The 24,107-nt window shown below is 36.8% G+C and overlaps 1 protein-coding gene across 1 annotated transcript; it reads right to left on the bottom strand.

The window, feature by feature from the left end:
- Nucleotides 1-220: 220 nt before the first annotated feature.
- Nucleotides 221-23,037, bottom strand: LOC107673353 (substance-P receptor-like). Its single transcript, XM_016466902.1, has 5 exons — nt 22,352-23,037; nt 11,675-11,869; nt 2,279-2,429; nt 954-1,150; nt 221-624 (listed from the first exon to the last, which is right to left on the bottom strand). The coding sequence occupies exons 1-5, from the start codon at nt 22,756-22,758 to the stop codon at nt 306-308; spliced, it is 1,269 nt and encodes a 422-aa protein (XP_016322388.1). The 5' UTR covers nt 22,759-23,037; the 3' UTR covers nt 221-305.
- Nucleotides 23,038-24,107: the final 1,070 nt, after the last annotated feature.

Here is a 24,107-nt window from a genome sequence, read left to right as displayed (position 1 = left end):
CCAGCACAAAGCAATATGTCATTTACATCACTTTGGTAAGAAAGCATTTCCAAAAAAAAATCAATGTAAATGTTCCTCTAATCATAATTATGAACCTCATGAATAGAATGTGACAAGAATGAAAGATGAAGGATCGTTCGAAATTAAAGACACTTAGCGTGTGTGTACTCAAGCAGCTAAAACACACACTCAAGGTAATCCTCAAGATTTACACTGGGGGGAGGACTGAAGAGGATTCGTCAAACTATTACATCTCCACAAAAATAGTGGCATTCGGTCTCCTTGACTCTTGTGCTTTTGCGCTCTCATTCTTGTAGGTTGTTACTAGAGTAAAAGCTGGAGGTCTCCGACACGGTTTTGGAGATGCTGCGAGATGACGAGCCATTGGAGGTGAGCTCCCTGGAGGGGCTGTGAACTGCTGGCCTCTTGGCGGCCCCTCTGATGACCTTCTGGCCATCTTCACACGGCTGCATCACGCAGGACACAGTGGTCTCCATTCGACTGGCCCTGTACAAACTGGTCTGGGTTTGAAGGTACCGGGTGGACTTGAGCTCTAGACCCTCGTAGGATCCCTCAGGGACGCACGGACAGCAGCGGAATGCTTGCTTAAATCCAGCACGGAACCTGAGGAGACATTTAGAAATGTAAGAGACGAATAGTCACATGATGATGATGCGTTTAAAGTTGAAAATTGACTAGAAGATATTAAAGCTTTGTTGTCTTTCAAAGGCTTTTGTGATGGATTTTCAGTGTCTGAGTGAGGCGGTAAAACCAGGATACATTAGAGAATAATACATCACAGCTTTGGACTGCATTTTAGGGCACAAAAAGATGGATAATTTTGAACAATAATGATATTATAGCGAATATTACAGGGACTCTGGAAAGAGCTAGATGTGCACGTGTGTGTGTGTGTGCGTCAATTACTGTGTTTTCACTCCAGGTGAAATTACCTGTCATTGAGGCAGCAGTAGATAATGGGGTTGTACATAGTGGAGCTCATTGCCAGCCACATGATAGTCAGATAGACCTGCTGAATGAAGGGATGCTCAAACAGGTGCGGGTAGAACTGGTAAATCAGGAAATAGACGTGATAGGGGAGCCAGCAAACAGCGAACGTACATACCACCACAATCATCATCTTCACCACCTGAGGGTCGGGCAAGAAGAGAACATTTCTGTAAATACATATTCTGTCCTTCAAGCTGATTTCCTGGGCTTTGCATGCTGCCCACATTGCACAAAAACTGGCAGAATGCTGACAATCGAAATGTTCCCTAATAATTTTCTTGACAACTTTTAGGTGGTTCAGTGGTCTTAATTTACCACCAGCAAGCAGCATGCAAACATGTCATTAAAAAACACATTAAAACAATGGCATTAGTAACTGAAATCTTTTGTGTGATGCTGCATTCATGTTTCTTCAGCATATGTCCAAAATGGTACTTCTATATAAAAAAAAATACTGAGTGCACCTTCAAATAACATCTTATTTTTCAGCTAATGCATCTTATTTTTCACTACTTTGACTTTCTTATTTTATCATTGTTGTTCTACCATAGAAAAAGCTGCCTTTGGACTGCTGTCAATAAGCTGCACCTGTCCCGACTACTCCAGGTCTGTGAAAGGTAGGTCTAGGCTGCCTTAAACTACTCTTGTTCTACAACGCTAGAGATTCCTGATCCTGAAATGGGCCTGAAATCAGCATGAAAACCACAGTGACACACTCTGCCAGAAGCCAGAGCATGTAGTAGCAAATCACTCAGTCACCAGCAGACTGTCAGAGGCTCTTTGATGTTTATGAAGCTCAAACAGAAGACGGGGACATACAGGCGCTCAGAGGTAGTATGTCACATTGTGTCATCATAAGTACTAACGTTGGTTGCTTAAAAAATAGATTAAGATATTTTGTGTGAGGAAGAAAAGGACGAAGGTGAGGAATAAAATGCTATAGCAATGATATGTAAAGTAGATATTGGAGAGGAAACATATCTTGACTTCATATCCTTCAAGTGTGGTGAATGAGGCACACACACACACACACACACACACACACACACAGAGAATACAGATGAAAGAAGCAGACGGACCTTCTCACTGCGGGTGAGTTTCATAGTGATTATTTCATGCGGCCTTGTCTGACCCTCCTCCCCTTGCGTGTGAACTCTGTCTGCTTTGTTAACTCAGAGTTCAGAGTCTGACCTGGACTGTGTGTAGGCAAATGTCACAGGCTTAAAGGATAGAGGAAAGAGGAGCAAGAGGATGATGTGATGAAGACCTTGCGTTTGGCGGTCAGCTGCTCTTGATAACGGTCAGATGAATCTCCTGGGATCTCACTGGCCCACAGAGTCAAACCCACCACCAGGTAAGCACAGCCCATCACCAGGAGAGGGAGGAAGTAAATCAGCACTGCTACACACACAAAATACCTTCAAAAGGATAGAAAGAAAGAAAGAAATATTTTTATATTAATACAATTGTAACTAATGTCTAGATAATAATTACATTTGCATGCAATATCAGCATTCTTATTCACTAACACCTGAAATCCTGTTTGCTATTTAAATTTTCTGGTTTTCATGGAATGGGCAAAACCAACAGGAAAGTCCACACTAATTTGATCTATTTAAAGAAATTTATATCGGTTTAATTTAACTCTCATTCTTATATAGCCCTCATGAATGTTAAATAGCCCAGTTTCAAAGTAATCTTAAACCATCCATTCATGTTGTAATTGATATTCATGAGACAAACCAATTTCAGATTGCGTTATGTGACTGCGCTCCTATAAAAATCCCCTTTTCTCCAAAATGAACAAACTGGCGATGTTCTCTAAGAGCAGGCAGTAAACACTGCAGGAAATGCCCTGAGGGCCAGACTGAGAGATACTCATATCAGGAATGCCACCTGCCAATCTGAAGACAACACAAGAGACGAGTTCTCTGTAATATTGTTGCTTGCAGTGATTCCCTCCATGAGGGAGTTGAAAAACGAGGCCATGATTAATTATACTTCCATTGTTTCATATTCCTTAGTGACACAGGTGGAATGCTGTCATCAGGAGACTTGGACTTGGCCCCATTCATCCACCCCCTTCCTACGCTAACAGCTTCTCCATGGATGATGTTAAAGAATGTGTCCAGGAAAGATGATTGAACCAGGTACGGCATCAAAGAACTCTGATGAGGCAGTTTAGTCACCTCTTGCTGACCACAGCTTATACCTCACTCACCATTTCACTAGCAATTAAGTGCAATCAGGAAAACAGGTGTCGAGAGAAGGAAAAGAGAAGGCGAGAGACTGAGAAAGAAAGCTTAACATTTCTTTTTCTAGTTTCAGATTATGATGCTACTTTAAAGAGGTAATGGTGTTCTTAAGAAATATACTGGTCAACGGTTTGGAATAATTAAGATCTTTTCAAATGTTGTTGAAAGAAGTCTCTAATGTTTACCAAGGCTGCATTTATTTGATCAAAATAGAGTAAAACCAGCAATATGATAAAATATTTTTACAATTTAAAATAGCTGTTTTCTATTTGAATATATATTTTAAATGTAATTTTATTCTTGTGATGGCAAAGCTGAATCTTCAGCAGCCATCCAGTGTTCAGTGTCACATGATCCTTCAGAAATTATTCTAATATGCCGATTTACAGTTGTTATTTTTTTGTGGAAATATTTTGTGGAAACCGTGATAGACTGCCATTAATTATTCCAAAATTTTGACTGGCAAAGTGTGTAAAATGTTTTTAATGAGGAAGAAATGAATAAGTGCACTTTTAAATAGGTGAGGAAATGGGAAAACACGCAGTGCTGAATCTCAAAAATCAAGTGTTTGAATCTCAATTGTAATTGATTAAAAAACGGTGAAAATCAAATCACTTATTTCAGGAGTCCAAATTTACATTTATATCGGCAATCAGTGCATTATTAACAGTTAGCTTTTTTTTCTTATTGCATCTTGATGGTAAATTGTTGACAATTTTGTTTTAAGAATTGAATGGGATAGTTCATTCAAAAATTTAATTATTACTGTTATTCTCATCTTGTTCCAAACTTATATGACTTTCTTTCTTCTGTGGAGCACAAAAGTAGATATTTTGAAAAATAGTCTCTGTGTCTTTTATATAAACAATGACAGCGGGGTCTAATGTTATTTTGGACACTATTGACTTTTGAAATACAGTTGAAATATTCATCAAACTGCTGTATAATCTTTATGAGAGAGTCAGGTAAAAGAGAATTTTCCTTTTTGATGTACTTCGAATTCCTTTAACTATACAGATTTAATCCATTTATTTCTTAATATTAAACGCTAATGTAAAATATCCAAGCAAACATAAAACTTAATATTGCAGCTCTACATACAGGGCCATACAACTGCAGCACTTTATGAATGCACAGAACATCAGTTTAGGAATAGTGCAAAGGTTTGGCTGATGAATATCAATTACGTAATGTGGATGGATGGTTTAAGATTACCTAACAACATAAAAAAGGAGATAATTAATATGATAAAACTCAGGTTGTGCCAAATAGTGATACCACAACCTAGCCATCTTGTCCCGGCCCAATCTAAAACTCATTCTGACGCCACGTATGCACTTTCATGCATTCCAGTACATTTAGACTAGCAAAGTAAAATTCCAGAGAGAAAGTGATTTTTCATCTGTGGATGTGGAAATTTCATCAACATTACTGAGAAGTTCCTGTATGACATATTATAGCAGTTAAGTGGCGAATTGCGGTCTTAATTCATTGAGAATATTAGAATGCCATATGTCAGAACAACCGGTCAATTCACAGTCACAGGTAATGAAGAGATGCAGCCGTATGCCAGCTAGACTGATTGCTTTCAGCGTCAAAGCCAAGACTTTCTGTCACAGTCTTCAGCGGGTGTGCCCAGGAGGGCCACCAGATGACTGTGTTCTGGGAGCACATGGCTTGTGTTGTGTTTGTCTGTTGCCATGTGCTCTCTCCTGTCTATTGTCTTGCCCCTCCCATCTTGTTACCTCGTTATAGTTTAAGTTGCTCCACCTGTGTCTCCCTCGTTAGCCTCCTCGTTTGGTTCCTATTTATTCTCCTTGTGTCTGTCATCCTGTGCTGATCCGTCATTTCTCATTGTGTGTGTTTCGTGTCTGCATGTGGTGCAGCTTTAGGCCTGCCTGTCTGTTTTTCCCCCTCGGGGTGGTTTGTTTTTGTTGCATTTTTTACTAAAATAACCATTTCTCCTGCACTTGAGTCCTCGCTTCATCTCCCCGCACGCACCGTGACACTTTCTACTTGCACTATGACAAATTATGTGTTGAAAAAAAAAGGCTGCCAGTTAGAAGTGATGGCTCAGTATCAGACTTCCCATTTGGTTTACACCTTTCCGATTTGGAGTGTCTGTGTTTACCACGAGCAAAGAGTGTGAGGAACTGTCATGCGGCAGTAACTCACTAATGATATCTAAAATACAAGTTACTGTTTTGTTCCAGCAGCAGCACATTTTGGTAAATGGAGCATAAAGAACATCACGATATGTCTGTTATCAGCTTCCTTCCCACACAAAAAGAAAAATGAGAGTAATTAATGAAACTAATTACTAATTAGAAATGCTAACAGAATGTTTGCTTTTTGAACGCCTCGCAGATAGGACTAATGAATTAATACCCAAGGTAGAACACCTTTATGGATTTTGTCATCCAAAAAAAACATCAATCAGCTATTAGTGAGGACATTTGCAATAGAGGGAGAAATGGGCAGTTATTTAATTTGAATCAAGACCAAGAATTGGTAAAAGTATGCAATGAAACTACCAGATGGAACCCTAATTATAAAGCAAATAAAGGTTGTTTTTTCCTCATTCTCACCTCTGTATATCCTCTAGCTTCTTCCCTGGATCTCTGAGTCTGAGGTGAACATTTGCTAAAACAATCTTTGAATTTGTTCTTTCAGGATTTGGACACGTCAGTCAAGTATCGGAATAACAGGAAGGGAGAGAGACTGGAACATCTGATATGGTTTACATGTGTCAGACGGGGTGATTATTCCTTATTTAGCATTACTTCACATCATATCGCTACCACCAAGTGTTTGACCAATTATGGAAATGCCTAAATTGCAAAAATGTTGTGGCTAGTGGTATAGCTAAGGAAGTGTAAGGAAATACTCAACGTTATTTTCTTTGTATGTAGTTTGTTGAATTGTGCAATGTGTATTTGTTCTCCTTAAATGCTATTTTTATGTTAGAAAAAGTATTTAAAATAATGGTAAACAATAAATAAGAATTATGCAAATTAATGAGTTAAGAGTAATTTGAGAGTAATAAAATGTAGATGAATGAAAATGTATTTATTTTGGTGTAATTTGTGTTCTAGGCAAAATTGTTTTATGAATTGTATTCATGTTTGTAGGGTGAAAACGAAATGCAAAATCTACACTATTTTCATATAACTTATCAATCAAAAGATTTCTATTTCACATAAATGCTGTTCTTTTAAACTTTCTATTCTTCAAAGAATCTTGAAAAAAATGTAGCATGGCGCATTAAATTGATCACAAGTGACAAAGACGTTTATAATGTTACATACAGTACATTATATTTATAATGTTTTCTGTCTCGTAAACATGGGTATTTCTCATTTCAAAAGCATACAATTATTATTGACATGTTATTGAAATGTTATTTATTTGACCCCTTTTTTGCACACTGGCCCCTCTGCAGATCTCTTCTTTTTAAATTTCTATGACAGCTACCGGATGTGTCTTTTGTCATCAACATGCATCTCCAGACACCTCATTGGAACTAATAATTCATATTAGCTCATATTTGTGGAGCATTTTTTCTCTGTAATCTCTGGTTTAAAAAAATAGCTAGCTGCACTGCAAGTTCTTCTGGTTGAGTCTCATGGCAATTTGCCGAAATCAGTGCCGCACGGAGCGCACCCTGTCAGAATCCAGATTGAGCAGAGCTTAATTTCCCCCTTTTCTCGCAAGAGCTGAGAAGAAAAGAGAGAGATGGAGGGAGAGAGAGAGAGAGATGAAGCCTGCAGCAAGCCTGTGGGTCACCCAAAATGACATCTGAGTTTCAGGCTAAGCAAACTGAAACAGACTGGCCATATGCTGTTAGTGAGCTGTCAGTTTTTAGGTAGGGATGGCGGAGAATGTGGTATCTGTGAACCACCATCAAACAGAGCCAAAGAACACGATGAAAGGGTCAGAACAGTGGTGGGGTGCTGAGATAACATCATGCATCTCTGCACTTTTTGTAGTCACGCTGAATTCAATTCTTAGAAAGTTTTTTTTTTATATTAAAGATAATGTGGTATATAGCTACTTTAGCTGGACTGCCTGATGTACCATGTAAGTATATTCATACGTCAGCGTGTTTACAAATGCTTCTATATAAGTGCGATTTTGCAGTATCAAGTTTGGCTGTTTATTTTGAGGATGAATAGGGAAATGGGGGTAAGATGATATGCAGTATGATGCTGGCCTCCAGTTAAAGTATGTGATTCGATCTCTTTAAAATCTTGGTTGTATCTCCTTGGCCCCTATAAAAAAGTAATATATTTAAAATACATTTATTTCTACTAAGTATAGTTAAAATCTATTAACATATTTACTGACATATTGCTCAAGACTTATTATAATTAAACTTTATTTGGAGTACTACTTGTGCACAATGCACATTTCTTAATATTAAGCCTAAAATGTGTTTTAATGCCACTATTGATGAGGAATAAATGATCTTTGAATAATATCGGTCTTTAAATGCAAAGTGTACCTAAAGTATACTTGCAATAGTTCCACTTTAACACAATCAAATACTTAAGTATATCTTTAGTTTATCACTACTTCTGCACAATTAAAGTGCATTAAGTACAAGTTGTTTAGCAGACTATACAAGTTTAGTATACCAAAAATACAATTGCACGGTATTTTTATTAAGTACATAAATATGTAAATATATTTGTAGTGTACTTGAAATTTGTAGTGTGCATGAAAGAAATGTATTTCAAATATATTTTAGTATATTTATTTTTCACTAGGGACAGCAGTGAGATCAAATTGAGACTTCTGCTTTAAGCCATAATTTATTGAATTATCTAGTCAATATTCTATTCTATTCTACTCTATTCTATTCAATATTCTATTGAACACACACACAAAAAAAGTCTCTGTGTGTTTTGCACAAGTTAAAGTCAGTGGGGTAGGACTGAAGAAAAAAAATCATGCAGATTTGGATCTGGACCGACATGAGGGTGAGTAAAAGAGATTTTTCATGTTTAGGTGAACTATCCCTTTAAATGAAACATAACTATAAAGTCTTTCTCTAAACAATGTGGAGGTCTGAATGTGTATTTGAGAACCGAATTCTATATGTAAACGTGTGTGAATGTTATTCAAGTAGCATACAGGTAATTTCTCAGCACTTGAGCATAAGCATGAGCTCATGTCAGGTATGTCGCATGTGAGCTTTCATAACACACCGGACTATTTATACTCTGGCATGTGTCTCCAGTCTATTATAACACCAAGCACGGCAAAGCCATGAATAAGAGCTAGACAGTGTGCTGTGCAACATTTCAAACCCAGTTCATGTGCTATAAAACAGACCTGGTGTCATTGCTAATCAGACTCATCTATTATGTTAACGCGAGACAGGTCTCATCTCGGTTTGGTGCACTTAACCCATCTGTACAAGTCATTACAGCTTCATTATTAAAAATACTAAGTGCTACATCCATTCAGACGTGGACGGTGTGATTGTTAAGCATGCTGTCCGTTGCTGACTGGATGACAATGACACTCAAAAGTGGATTTACAAAAGAGCATTTAAGGGGATTTTTCCTTTCATTGAGTGAATTTGTTATTTACAATCTGTGCTAAGAGTATCACACAGGCTATGCACAGACTGGGTTTATTTCTGTGTGTGAAATTAGTGTGAAGCTCTGAAGAAGATTTAGAGATGAGCTAAACTAAAATATCTCTGTCTCAAGACAAACAAGATGACTGCCGTTTTATGAGTCTAATCTTTAAGCAACACCAGCTTAAAGATTAGACTCATAAAACGGCACTCAAATCTCGTGTGGATCTAAAGATGCTTGTGCTCAGTTTTTACTTCCTGCATGTTTGTCAGAATCGAGATGCTGTTAGATGTTACTGGAGTACAGTGCACTGCAAACAGGGAGACATTTTCTGAAGAAGGCACACCGATTAGATTTACTACTAATGATTTCATGCTTATTTGCTCTAATTAAGGGTAAATATATCAAATTATATATTAAATGTTCATAAATGATTAATAATAATTTAAAGATTCCAGTTTGTCAGCCCGAGGAGATAGGCTAGATGAGTTCTATTTCCACCCAGAAAAGTTATTTTTCCACATTTACTTTAACATCTCTGAGGAGTCTTCCTGGCCAGTGTTGCCCTCATCTTGCTCAATGGAGCTTGTAGAACACTATTCTCTTTCTTTTGTTTTCTTTTTTTTCTGCAAAGTGAAATGAATATAAGCTATTAAATGTTTATTACCCCAATGGCAAAAGGTTTTTTCTTGTTAATGCGTAAATCTGACAAGGATGAGATGAGGTAAGAAAAATAAACTTACTACAACATATATTCCCTGAAAACAGATCCTAGATGATGTTTACGTCTGGTTTTAAGATGGGTTTTCAGTGATCCGACCACAAGTGGTCAGTCGAGACGCATTAATGCTTCCACCAGGTATTAAGATGCATTCCAAATATGAGTACTTGTGTTTGAATTTTGCCGAGACACTCTCCTCTTATTTCAGCACACTCTACAATACATCACTTTTGCAGAGCACAGAGAGCGGTGCACAAATACCGTCTGATTCATGCTCCACTGTTTCCGCGTCCAAAGGCTCTATATCGGATCCCAAAAGAAAGCAACAAATGATGCTAATATACACTCACGGTGCACTGTAGTACAACTGAAATTCATGATCCTATCTGTTATCTCAATACTAAAATCTCAAATGCCCAGATAGACCATAATCCATGTGTTTTCACACATCATAGCGAAGTCTGAATCGCTTGTGTGATGGGCGAGTGGTTGCGAATAGGCTTCCCTGCGATCTGAGGCACATTTGGGACAAATGAGTGTTTATACTAATGCCAGGTGTAAACGTCTGATCTTATTGCTTCTCAAGTAAATTTGTATTATTTTAAGGATATTTTTTGTGTAAAATGAGACAACGATAGAGATTAAGATGAATTAATTAATGTTTCTTGCAGAAAAGTGTGAATTATAAAGAAATATATTGTTCAGTAGAAAATGCATGCGTTAGCTTCCATACCCCCTGGTAGGAACACCAGCAAAAAGGTTTTATATCACAGCTCAACTGTGGTGTGAAAGACACGGAAATGGAAGAGGGGAGTTTGGGGTAAATGTGAAATGAGTTTTAGTGAGTAAGAGAGAGACGGTGGGGTGCTTAAGGGAACATCTCAGGGGCCTTAGAAGGCTGACTCCTTTACTAACTAACTAACAGAGAAGGACTCGCACTTCTAACTCACAGCATTAAAGACAGACAGAAAGAGGAATATAACAAGTACACCAGAAAGCTGTACAAAACAGATTGCGACTATATAACAGCAGTGATATATGTAATAAAGAAGAAGAATCTTGTTGAGCAGAAGTTTTGATTTAGGTTAAGTGTGTGCAAGTGTGTTAGTAAGTAATATTACAGCACTGGAATTTGTTATTGTTTTGCTAAGTGCTCATAGCTGTAGTTGTTTATTAATAAGCAACGGCAGCAATGCTCTCTCCAGCACACAGTTCTCAGACACATGCTTCTATTTCGATAATAAGTCAAAATAGTTCTTGGAAATTTCCAATTTTAAAGATTTACATTTGTGTTTCAACTTGCAAAGGAGCAAATGCTGCACAATAGATACCTGATATCCGGATGAGTGCATCACATACACTATTAATGGAAACAGTTCACTGTTTAGCCAAGTTATTTGTGCAAAATCGGATTTCACGAGTTAAGCGGTTTTGTGACATCACAACTGGCACATCTGTGCACCCCTCCCCCACAGCTGTCCTCACCGTGTTTCAAAACAAAGTACCGCCCATGAAAACTCTTTGCAGAATGATCTCGGCTTCTAATGGGCTCGATGTTCGATGTCTTTGTGCACCATTTTCACAGCACTTGACATTAGACCTCAGCACTTCAGTTTAAAGTCGAGCTGCATACAAGCCAACTTTTTGAGAGTATATAACCAGAGTACGGAGGAGTAATAATCATTAGCGTCTGCTCTTGTAAAGTCATTGTATTTACCCTTGGGCGAGATTTCCAATTATGTTTGCTTTAATAGTCTTGCACTCTTGTCTTCTCTCTCTTAGGACCATGACTTTCCTGTGTTTACTGTTTTCTTTGTAATGAAGCTCCTCTCTGTTGTTACATAAGCAAACATGTAGGGAAAAAGCAGCGCTGATTTTTGATTACTCCAAAATTAGACTTTAATAAAGGTAATGTTTCCAGCAATATCCGGAAACGTTGGTGAAATTTGATCTGGAAAAGGAATTCTCTGCACCTACAGCCGTAAATCTACATTTAAATACATTTCTGAAGCAAATATTCAACCTAAACATTTTCCAATATCAGCAAATGGTGGCATGGGGCAATAAGCATGCAGATTCGTTAAAAGTGAGATGTTTACATCGTTTTGAAGTCGAGGACAGTGTACTCAGGCCAATCGATGTAGCAGACCACCCTGCCGGGCAGCTGGTCTGTGTCGGAGAAGTAGTATTGGGGGAAGGCCAGCAGAAGAGCCAGCACCCAGATGACCCCGATGACCACCTTCGTCTGAGTTGCAGACATCCTCTGCTGCAGGGGATGAATGATGGCCATATATCTGTGGAAGAAACAGACAGATGTGCTGAAAGCTCCACATCTGTTGTATACTGAGGTGGTTACTGCTTACATTTGTTTCTTAAAGCTTATTTTCAAGATTATTCAAAATTGAACAAATACATTTAATATTAAAACATTTAAAGGGATAGTATAATGCAAATCCAGCACCCAGATGACCCCGATGACCACCTTCGTCTGAGTTGCAGACATCCTCTGCTGCAGGGGATGAATGATGGCCATATATCTGTGGAAGAAACAGACAGATGTGCTGAAAGCTCCACATCTGTTGTATACTGAGGTGGTTACTGCTTACATTTGTTTCTTTAAGCTTATTTTCAAGATTATTCAAAATTGAACAAATACATTTAATATTAAAATATTTAAAGGGATAGTATAATGCAAATTAGCTGAAAATTTACTCACCCTCAGGCCAACAAAGATGCAGATGAGTTTGTTTATTCATAGTAGCAGATTTGGAGAAATTGATCATCACATCACTTGCTCACCAATGGATCCTCTGCAGTGAATGGGTGCCGTCAGAATGAGAGTCCAAACAGCTGATAAAAATATCATAATAATCCAAAAGCAATCCACACAAACTCCAGTCTATCAACTGATGTCTTGTGAAGTGAAATGCTGCGTGTTTGTAAGACACATTCTTCATTAAGACATTTAACTTTAAACTATTTTTTCCAGCTCAAATACAAGTCCTTGGTCCATAACATTTCTTTCTCCATTGAAAAAGTCGTCTTGCTGAATCGGGAGAGAAATATGCACAGATCAATACTGTTCACAAGCAAAAACAGTCCAAAACCATTCTAAACAAATATGTTGGTGGATTTTGATGTGAGAGAGGACAACAGAGGATGGACTTTTTCACTGGATGAAGTGTTATTATTTATTATGGACTCGTAAACACGCAACTTTTTACTTCTCAATATGTTCATTGATGGACTGGAGTGGTGTGAATTACTTGTGGATTACTGTGATGTTTTTTTATCATATGTTTGGAATCTCATTCTGATGGCACCCATTCACTACAGAGGATCCTTTGGTGAGCAAGTGATGTAATGCTAAAATTCTCTTAATCTGTTCAGATGAAGATACAAAGTCATATACAAATTGGATTGCCTGAGGGTGAGAAAATTTGCTGGAAATTTGGATGTTTGGGTGAACTATTCTATGGAATCTTTATTACCATTGTCTCCCGAGACAGACGGATGCCTACTACTAAATGTTTTCGTTCTGGTTAAGGAAAATGTATTTTATGTAATCAAATAAATTAAAGTCTGAAATGCATTCGGTAATTTGATGTTAATTGAGTTCTATTAAGTCTTAATTATGTCTCATTAAATACCATTTATTACATAAGAAAAAACTTTTTATTTATTTTTTTCTCCAACAAAGAGAAACATTTCAAAGAGAAAAGAGTGTATTCACTTTCCTTAGAAAACCTTGGTGGTGTAAATGAAGACAAACTGTCTGCTTGCAGATTTCTCTCTCAGAACATTCTATTTAAACCACTTATTTTCCTGCTGTGATCTTCATTGATACTTTGCAGCTCGGGTTGTGCTTGAAAGCATGAGATATTGTCCTGCTCTGCACTCTCAACAAGTTAAGCTGTCAACACATGACTTCAAGTGACTTCATCACACACACACACACACACACACACTCTCTCTCTCTCGCTCTCTCTCTCTCTCTCCAGCACACAAAGATCTCAGTGTTATCTAAGATAAATCCTCTTAAATCATTTGCTCCAATATGGAGCTGTATCATTATAAAATGGAATGAAAATGCCCGAAGAGTAAATCCCCCACACACAGCTTACAAACCTATTGAGCGCCTACAATAGTGGATTTGTATGGTTTTTAGATGTGGGTTTGTGCTTTAGTAACAACAAGCTAGTGCTAGTGGGATAATATGAGCTTTGCAGTAATAAAGAAGATCATTTCCAGTTATCGATTATATGGACAGTGAATATACACTTGTGGCAGGATTTATTTAACTTATTCATTTGGAGCTGGGAGAAACCTTGCAGAACTTAATATACCACTTTCAGATAGTATTCAAAGCCAGGCTATGTCAGCATTTTATCTGAAGAGTAAAACATTGCTTTCTTTTCCTCAGAAGCTGTGTGCAATATGTGATCTCTACTAGAGTTGAGAACCAAGATTTTCACAATGTTCAGTTCTGTTAAAGGTTCTCAGCGTGAAACATACAGTGCGACCAGTGAAGTATGATTTTTGAGCGAAAGACTCTTATGAGCTGTTTTGTTTTAGCGAATCACTAACAATTATACATCATTTGGAACAGTTTCTCAATTAATCTGACTGATTTACTAAACTGCAATTCAGTGGCGAGGCCAGAAATTGTAAAGTGATTGGACCTTGGTGAAATTAGTTTGAGTGCCTACTCTCAAACTAAAGTGCATTATTTTCCATAAGGTAAAAATAGGGATACAAATTTCAACAGTTGGTTTTTGGCTGAAAGAGAAAATGGTCAACAATACGAACCAAAAAATGTATGCCAAAATTTAAAATAATAATGTGACTTTACTTGAAAATGTGATCCATTAAGCTTCCTGCACAACAGATAGTCTTGTGTCACATATTGTTTAAAAGCATAATTGTTTCATGTAGACCAAACAATATCAAGTACATGTAAACAATATACACATGCGGCTTTTGGGCGTTTTGCGTTTTCGTAGCTTCGCTAAACATTAGTAAACCCTAGTATATGACATACATTTAGTTAAAGCAGGTGTTCTCATTTCAAACAAGCCCAAACTCAGCATAACACACTGCATATCTTATTGTAGTGGCATTACATGCTGCCTTGCTAAAGCCAAAGAACATCTGGGATCTGAATGTGTCTCGATGATGATAATGATGATGATCCTTTTTTTCAACACCATTTGAAAATGTTGAAAAGTTCAACCAATCCACCTTTTTCCCAAGGAGTCTATTGCATTTTAGATTATGGGAGGCACCTCTGATCTGGAAAGTTTCACTCAAAAACAAATAATTTCAAATAATGAGGTTGCAGTACAAATAATCCTTATTCATCAGTTTGATTGTTTGAATGAGCTGTAAATTTCCCTTCATGTTCTATTTTCAGACGTCAAGAGAATAACATAACGCTTGATATTTTGGTGACATGGTATAACAAGAATATTTATGGCAAGAGCTCTTTTCAGTCCGCTGAATTCTTTTCCTCCTGATTATTTTCTTGTTTCCTTTGTATTCCACTGCAACAGTATGAAAAAAGACAACATACACTGCACATTTGTGGTCTGCTCTCCCAATTTAATATACAATGAATAATTCACTGGAATGTTCTAAGAATCTCCCAAAATCCTCCAAAAGTCCAGGTTTATTTTCACACGGATGCTTTAAAATGTAATTGTTGTTGCATATAACCTTGTTGGTTAGCGCACTGACATATAGCGCAATACACGCAGTGTTCACTGGAATGTTTCTAAAGCAGGTAAATACAATATTTTCTATCTGTCAAAATGATAAAAAATACTTTGAAATATCACTAAACGTTCCAGTTAATGAACATCTTTGATTAAGGCAACTGTATGTTACATGATACAGACGTATATTACTACAGCGATATCTAAAACACCTGTGATATTGAAAGAATCAAGCTTTCGGGGTTATTCATGGTCTGATGATAGTAATTCATTAATGCTTTTAAACTAAAAATCCTAGTTTTTGAAAATGCTTTTTGTTGCATTCATAGAACAAACTTTTGGTTGATTGTTTACAGTTTATTCGAAGTTACAAGTTACTCCCTTGAGTAAACGACGATGAGTAAAGACCAATCAGGGACTGTTTTACTGGATTGGACTAATCAGTCAGTTTGACAGATCTTGCATTGACCATTCACCATAGAATAGGCCTAGCACACAACTGGAAGATGAGTGCTCATCCAGGATCGTATTGCTTCAATTCAGTTCAATTCAAGTTTATATAGCGCTTTTCACAATGCAAATCATTGCAAAGCAGCTTTACAGAAGATTAAAGTTTCTACATTATATTTAGTAGTAGCTTATCAGTATAGTGACTATCTCAAGTTGATGTCCATATGGCAGAAATGTACAGTAGAATCACGCAGTTAGTTAAGGACATGTATCAAACAGACGGTGACCACTATTAACAGCAATGATTATATGTTGCAATCTAACTATAGAAAAATGTGGTAGTTTTGTGTGTTGTTTCAGGGTTGGCATCATCTGATGTCCTCTGAAGTCCTTCTTTTACTTATTCTTTACATTTTTACACATGCAAGTAGTTCTTAAGTTCATGTGTTCAAGCGATTATTGTCATGTATGCGGGATTCTTCTTTCCCACAAAGAAACAATTTCGTCTCATGTGAATGGGTAGACCCTTATGTTTGTTTAACCATGGAAAAAAAGTCCCAACAAAACATACTGAGTGAGCTTAAATGACCAATTTAAGTAAATTGAGCATAATAGAATTAAGTTGTGACAGTGGTCAAGAATTGTGTTGCTTCAGCTCATTTTAACAAAGAAATTTGAATTTTTTTTATTGTGTATTATATCTTTAAAAAAATTATTATAAATGTATATATTTTTTTCTAGAAGAAAAAGACTGTAGTCAAATGTGCAGATAGACTGGGATCAAGAACAGTCATACCCCCAAAACACAAATCATGTATGTGATAATCGTTAAGAGTAAACAGCAGCTAAATTAGCTTCTGATTCTCATCCCTATGGTCTCATCTGACTACATAATCTGGTTTACTATAATAACTCCAGGCATGGCAGTAATGGTGTTTTTTTGTGACACCCTCCCTACAAGCTGTTAAGCAGAGCTCTAAGGTTGACTGGTTCACTTCTATTTCTTTATTAGAAAAATGACTCTGTATCTCCTTCTAAGCAACTACTGGCCTCTCTCAGTGACTTCATTAAAAAGTCTCCTTATGGTTTGTGCAGAGTTTTAATGAACAAACCTTTTTAACTTGTTAGGCTATTGTTTTGTACTTTTATTTCCTTCTCCTGATTTTTAATTAGTCTCTAACTTACTGGAAAGCTCTAGTCTTAATATTCACAACTGTCCTTTAGATTCACAACCTGAATAATGATCCATTTATTTTAATAAATCATAGGTTCAGGCCAATTGTTAGGCAGTTGTGTCCTTGTTAAGACAATTGTTTTTCCTCTGTGTAAATTTAGAGCCCTTGCATGGACCGAATATTTATGCATATGGAATATTTCTTCCTTTTTTCTTTGTCTTCTCTTCTCTATTCTTTTTTTTTTTTTTGGGTAAGTGACATTGAAATAAAAATTCTGTCACCATTTACTCACCCTTATTTTGTTCAAACCCCATATGACTGACTTTCTTCTTTGGAACACAAAAAAGTCAGTATGAATACAAATCTTTCCCCTTTCACTTTTATTATATAGAAAAGCATGTGCAGAATATTGTCTGCTCTTTTCTATATAATAAAAGTGAAAGCAGAAAGATTAGCTCCAACATGACAAAAAGCATTATATTGCAACTTCTGAAGCAATATGACAGCTTTGAGTGAAGAACATTGTATTTATAGCTATTCACTGAAAAACTTCCACTGTAGCGAATATTGTACCACTGTGACAGCAATGATGTTTGGTTTTGTTACATGCAAAAATGAATGGTATCTGGCAATTAATAGTTTTAATGCACCATTTTTGCAGTCCATATGACTTGTGAAATAGATTTTTAGAGCAGAGGGGAACATTGATCATCTTTTATGGGTGTTTTATAGTGTATTCGTCATTTTGAAGTTTGACAGATCAATCCCCATTTTTTCATTATTTCTGTTCATACGGGTTTAGAAAAATAAGGTTGAGTACATTATCATAAAATGTTCATTTTAGAGGAAACTATTGCTTTGAATTTCCTTGGAATTCAGTGCCTCAAAGTATAAAAGCAAAACATCAAAGAGAACAAAACGTCAATCTGACATTCGCAATTCAGTAAAATGAGAGAACTTCCACTCCACTGATAATAAGGAAAACCTTACAACTAAACCACCAGCAGGCACGCACGCACACACACACACACACACACACACACACACACACACAAGCTTATAAGTGATGGGCAATCAGAGTTTTTCCCCATGAATTTGTTTTCAGCCTCTCTAGTCATGCTCAGTTAAAGTGGTGTCCTGAAGGACAACATGATTACATGCAGTGCCAGAAAAGATCAGTGAGTAATGAGGAACTGACAATAGACTCATAGCAGAGTCTCCAGCAGGTAAAGAGGTCAGACGTGGCACAGACATACATTCGAGCACATCTGTTTGACATAAGTGGAGCTCAGAGCAACAGACCATCGGTCTGAACAGCGGCAGGGCTAAATCAATAACGACAACATGCTAGAGGGAGCAGAGACGGACAGTGTGGTTACACAATGTGATGCTTGCAGTGCTTTTCTTTCAAATTTAGCTTCTGTCTGGTAATTTGATTAGGAATCTTATTCCTGCCACACATGACAGTTTGAACCTCTGAGCCATGGGTTGTTTCACCAGCACGCAAATGCTCTTTAGCATGCCGTCACAGCTCGACTTTGAGGAGTCTGTGCTTGTCAGCACCTTTACATGTTTTAAATGCAAGAAATAAAATAAGGAAGTAAAAACAGCTGAGATGAGTGAGAATGTGAGATGTTATATTTGGACAGACAGAGAGGCAATCGTTTATTAAAGCATGTAACACAATTATGTCACACACTGCAGCTCAACCTAAGTGATCTGTCTGCACAGAGGTGACAGCCTTGCTGCTGTTTGTGAATGTACACCCGTCTGCATGTGTTAACAAAGCAACTATGACTCAACCAACAACAGACATCAGCAACAGAGCAACAGAGCTGAAATCTGGGCAGGAAAAACACATCAGCCAAAGTGCCTAGGAGAGTTTGTACTGGAATAATTACTTACAACTGGGTTTTATTGGATGATTTTATACTCTTATGCACAGTAAAGCAAAATAAAGAGCAATATCCATCAAAATAAATGTTTCACAATTTGAGTTGAATTACTGAAATAAATTAACTTTTCCATGACATTCTAATTTATTGAGATGCACCTGTATATATATACAATTTGATTTAAATATAAATAATGTCAAAAATATATAATAAATATAAATACGTAGCAACTGATCTTTTTTCATATTGTGACATACATCCTAGTTAAATGGATTATTGAAAAGAAAAAATGAGTTTGGTTCTATCCAGTTGTTGATTGGATGGAGGCAAATCTCAACATGAGCTTGCAGTCAATTACAAGAAAGGAGGGGGTTTAAGTAGACTATATGATTGGAGAAGTATGCTGTTTCACCGGAAGATCTAGCTATGATATTTTAATTCAAAAATAAATAAATAAAGTGAAACATAAAATGCATGGATGATTTGTTCACAGTATTATAAATATACCATGCATTTAGAAAATAGATATAGGGTGCATTTTCATTTTATACTGACTTTAACGGTTTCATCTACAACAATTTAAGGTTTGTCAGAAACCAAGCATTCTGAAAATGCTAATTAAATGTTATTTCTACATTACATCTTTAGGCATAATTCAATTTTCAATCCTCCTATTGCCCATTAGTTGATAGTAATCAAATCACTGCCTGACAGAAATCACTTAAAACTGGCAGAAGATAAAACATGCTAAAATTCTACTGAAACATTCTACTCCCAAAACTACTCGGAGTGCTTAATGAAAAGCTCTAGGCTCTGTAAATGTCTACTTTACAAGAAAAATCAAGGCATTTGCTCTGAGTTATTTGTTTGTAAATACCATGATTAATTTGCTGTGTGTGCTTCATGTTTAGCTAGAATGTAATCTTGGCTTGCTTTTTTTTTTTTTTTTAAAGAATCTTCCTAAGATAAATAACCATCAAGTATTTCCTCTATAAGGACCTGAACACACACAGTGTAGTCTTCCCCTGACGCCTGCCCTCCATCTCCCCCACGGGTCACTCAGGTAATAGAATTGTAAAGAAGTTTCTGCATGTAGATAGATGAAAGCAGGCACACTGTAAAAAATAAGTGTCATTTTAACTGTAAAATTTTGTAAAAACGCTACGGAAAAAAACTGTTAATAGGTTAACAGTAAGTTCCCGTACTATATACAGGGAAAAACGGTAAAATATCTAACCAGACATTTCATGTAATTTTACAGTAAAATGCTGTTAATTTTACAGTTTTTAGAAGTAAAAATAACAAATCAATGTATAATTTACAGTCAAAAACTGTAAACTGATATTCCCAGAATTCCCTGCATGACACTCCACATTTGAAAGTATTTTGTTTAAATAATCATGTTTTTTTTAAAGTTTTTGTTATTAGTTATGTATATTTGGGCTTTATGTTACATCTTCTGTTGTTTAATGAAAGTTTAATGCATTATTTAAGTATCATGTGTGTTACCATGATGGTGTTTTGTGTTTGCATGAATGACTCTGTGCACCTTCTATATATTAGTATATACTTCTGCTTGTGGCGAAGCTACTTGTGATGAGCTTTGATTCTTCATGTGGCTTTCTCTTTTACCACCTGCATTATTATGGTGGTTGTCAGTATGTTAAAGGTACAAAACAGAATTTAAAAGCAGTGTGCGTTGTTGAATTTGCTGGTTTACATTCAAAAGTTTGTAAATTACAGTTTTATACTGTAAAATTTACAGTTTGGGGCTGTAAATGTGTTTACTGTTTTTCTGTATTTTTTTTTACAAAATTATTCTGGCAACCACAGCTGCCAAAATTATTTTGTAAAAACTACAGAATTTTTTTTACAGTGCAGTTTTCTGAGTATTAGCTGTGCTGTGTCAAAAGGTTGGAAAAATGACATTTTAGAATTAGAACAGGGTGATGAAAGGTCAGACATTACCTGAAATCTAGCCCCTCTTGTGAATAATCTCTCATGCTACACATGGTAATTGAGTGAAGAAACAAGGCAGACACAGCACTCTTAACAATTACCTCATCACCACTCAAACACACACACACTAAAGAAATTAACATTTCTAAATGATGACTATGGCAGGTTATGAGTGGGATTATCATCTATCATATGATGTCACAGATAAATCATATAAAACATACTGTTATTTAATAAAACATACTGGTAAAAAATGTATAGCCTGAATGCACTGTAAGTCGCTTTGGATAAAAGCGTCTGCTAAATGCATAAATTAATTAGATTAATTAATTAATTAATAAATGACATCTGCCAGCTCTGATAATTCCTAATATGGACCTGAAAATATCTACAACATTATACTTGTGTTTGGATTGTAAAGGCAGTTACTAATCATTACACAATTATTAGTAACAATAACTAGCATTACTATTACTGCACAACTATAGAAACCACATTTCTGTCAACAGGTAAAATGTCCCCTAAATTAATTTTTTAAAATCTCAAACAAAATATTATTATTTTTTTTGACATTTCATGTGAATGTCAACATGTGTAATATTTAACCAGTCAAATAGTTTTGAGGTTAATTACATTTAGTCATTTAGCAGACGCTTTTATCCAAAGCGACTTACAAATGAGGACAATAGAAGCAATCAAAACCCACAAAAGAGCAATAAGCCTAACGCTAACATACATATAATAAAAAGAAAACAAGTAGATAGAATAGAATACGAATAGAGACTGCAAGTGTTAGAGGGCCAAGTGTTTTGTTTTGTTTTGTTTTCTAAAAAAAAAATAATAATAATTAGAGGGTCGAATAAAGATGGAAGAGATGTGTATTTAGCCATTTCTTGAAGATGGCTAAGGACTCAGCTGCTCGAATTGAGTTGGGCAGGTCATTCCACCAGGAGGGAACAGTTCATGTAAAAGTCTGTGAAAGTGATTTTGTGGAATAAAAAATATCGTTTTTATTTTGAAGTGAAACGATAAAATGAGTCCCTTTGGGGTAAGAAATGGCTTCTTTGAATAATTTTACATTTTGTGCTATGGCAACTAATTAGCATTTTTTTGTTATTTTCATTTTCTTTTAATAGTACATTAGCTGATGCATCATCATGGTAAATGTATATCTACATATGTTACATTTTAAAAGTAAATGCACACTGTTTTAAGGGGATCATCTTCCCCCATTTTACCCTACCATAGTTACAGTTACTGCTGCAGTATAAAACCATCATAAATTACTAAGCAGTAAAAGAAGCACCAGGAAAGCAGAATCTTTTCTGTTTTTGACCATAAGGGTGGCCAATACCAAACACAAGTAATTTTCTACAGTCGGAAGGAAACTATCATGGCCATTTTTGTAAGGGGCTTCTTAAAGAACGAAACGAACTAATCAATTAAATGTTGTGCACTTTTATACTTCACATACTTTTTTTTAACAACAAAACATGCAAAGAAACCCAACGTTTCCTCTCGCGCACTGCTGAGATCCGCGCGTTTGGCGCATGCACAGTGTGAATGGAAACGAATGAACTTACCTGTCGAGTGCAATCGCGGTCATTGAATATATAGAAGCGAAGACGGCGGCTATGGGAAAGAAGTTGTGGAATCTGCAGTAATAGAGTCCGAAATACCATTCATTGTGCACGGAGTAGACAAAGTTTATAACGGTGTTGAATGCGGACATTGACGCTTCAGCGAATGCCAAGTTCACGAGGAAATAGTTTGTCACGGTTCTCATGCGTTTGTGCGCCAAAATGATCCATATCACCGTGATATTGCCCACCACGGAGACGATGACAATTGTGCTGTAAGCCACTGCCCAGAGCACTATTCTCCAAACCGGTTGCACAAACTGGTTCCAGTATATCTCGGTTTCATTCTGCGCAGTGGAGTTGGTTGTCCAGTTACTTTGGAAGTCAGTGGAAGTGATGAGCGAATCCATTACTGTTAAGAAAAAAAAAATTGGGTTAATGTGATTAAAATATTTAAATAAATACGTTTTTGTTTTTTTTTGGCTGGATGTCTTATTAATGTTCAATCGACCATGTCTCCTTTTGAGAAAAAAAAAGTCTAATGATTGAATTTCATGACGCAAAAAGAGTTCAGATTCGTATCCCTCAGTTGTATTCAATGATAAGGAAAGAATGAGCCCTGTGATTTTTCCAAAGAAGACAAGACAACAGATCGCAACGCTGTGCTCCTTCACTTTTCCTCATCACGAAACCAATTTGAGCTCTGGGTTACACGCACCTCGCTCCTCTGAGCGTCACTGCCAATTGCGCAGCGCGTGCCAAATGAGAAGTCGCACGTACACACTAGCGGATGCTGTGAACTGTCGCTTCTTAGAGGAAAACGAAGGGACTCGTCCTTTCAAATGCAGTTCTGTTGCACGAAATATGAGTAGGTAATCTGCATATGTGATTCAGAACGCGCCAGGTGTGCCACGCAGGTCGGAAGATGATGTTTGGCGGCGCGTGTCATTGGAAATCAGTTTCGTTCTTTTGATTGGGCTATGAAATATGATTAATTCACAGCGCACCTTGTATATTCAAGTTGGAAGATACTGCGTGGTTCTTTCAGGGTGGACAGCATATGCTAATATGAGACTTCAAGTTTGATAACGATGTCAATTATTTGGTATGACGCTTTTTGCATGTTCCTTTTCACATTAAACCACTTATTTACTTATCCCAACTAATTTAAATTTGACACAAGTAATTCAGTAAAAGCTCACGGTCCCCACCTGGTGGTTCTGTCTCAGTTCGCGTTAAATTTGAGCTCAATCTGTCAGTCGGTTAAGACAATGCTGTAGTGTAAATATAATTGTTATTATTTTTCTGATAAGTTGTATTTGGGCAGCCTCAGAGCCAGTTGGAACACTAACTGCAAGCCAACATTTGCCCAACGTCAGTGGCGTACCTCACTGATGCTCTAAATGGGCACACATCCCTACATCCATGTTCCAACATTTAGTGGCAAGCCTTCCCAGAAGACTGTAAGCTGTTATGGCTGCAAAGGAAGGGATTATTATTTTATTTTTTTAGGGCATGTTTTATATGTTCAACAAGACGCAGAACCATCAGGCCAAACCCTGACGTTGTGTCATGCAGCCTGACATGCTGTTCCATTTTATCCTAAAGGGTTTTCATGGGGTTCTGGGCAAAGGCTTTGTGAAGGCCTTTCAAATTATGGACATTGCTTGCTTTGTACAGGGTGTTCTCATTCTTTTGGGCATAATTTTCCTGTCATCATTCAGCATACAGAATGCACGCATTATTCAAGCGTATGTGT

Source organism: Sinocyclocheilus anshuiensis, unplaced genomic scaffold, assembly GCF_001515605.1.
Source record: "Sinocyclocheilus anshuiensis isolate Anshui unplaced genomic scaffold, SAMN03320099.WGS_v1.1 scaffold508, whole genome shotgun sequence".
Taxonomy (NCBI): domain Eukaryota; kingdom Metazoa; phylum Chordata; class Actinopteri; order Cypriniformes; family Cyprinidae; genus Sinocyclocheilus; species Sinocyclocheilus anshuiensis.
This window is presented reverse-complemented; position numbering and strand designations above follow the sequence as displayed.

Excerpts from the sequence above, each read along its gene's own strand:
- LOC107673353 (XM_016466902.1), bottom strand. The coding sequence starts at position 22,758 with ATGGATTCGCTCATCACTTCCACTGACTTCCAAAGTAACTGGACAACC. Across the intron at positions 1,151-2,278 it reads AGCTGACCGCCAAACGCAAG|GTGGTGAAGATGATGATTGT; the intron begins GTCTTCATCACA and ends CCCGACCCTCAG. Across the intron at positions 625-953 it reads TACTGCTGCCTCAATGACAG|GTTCCGTGCTGGATTTAAGC; the intron begins GTAATTTCACCT and ends ATGTCTCCTCAG.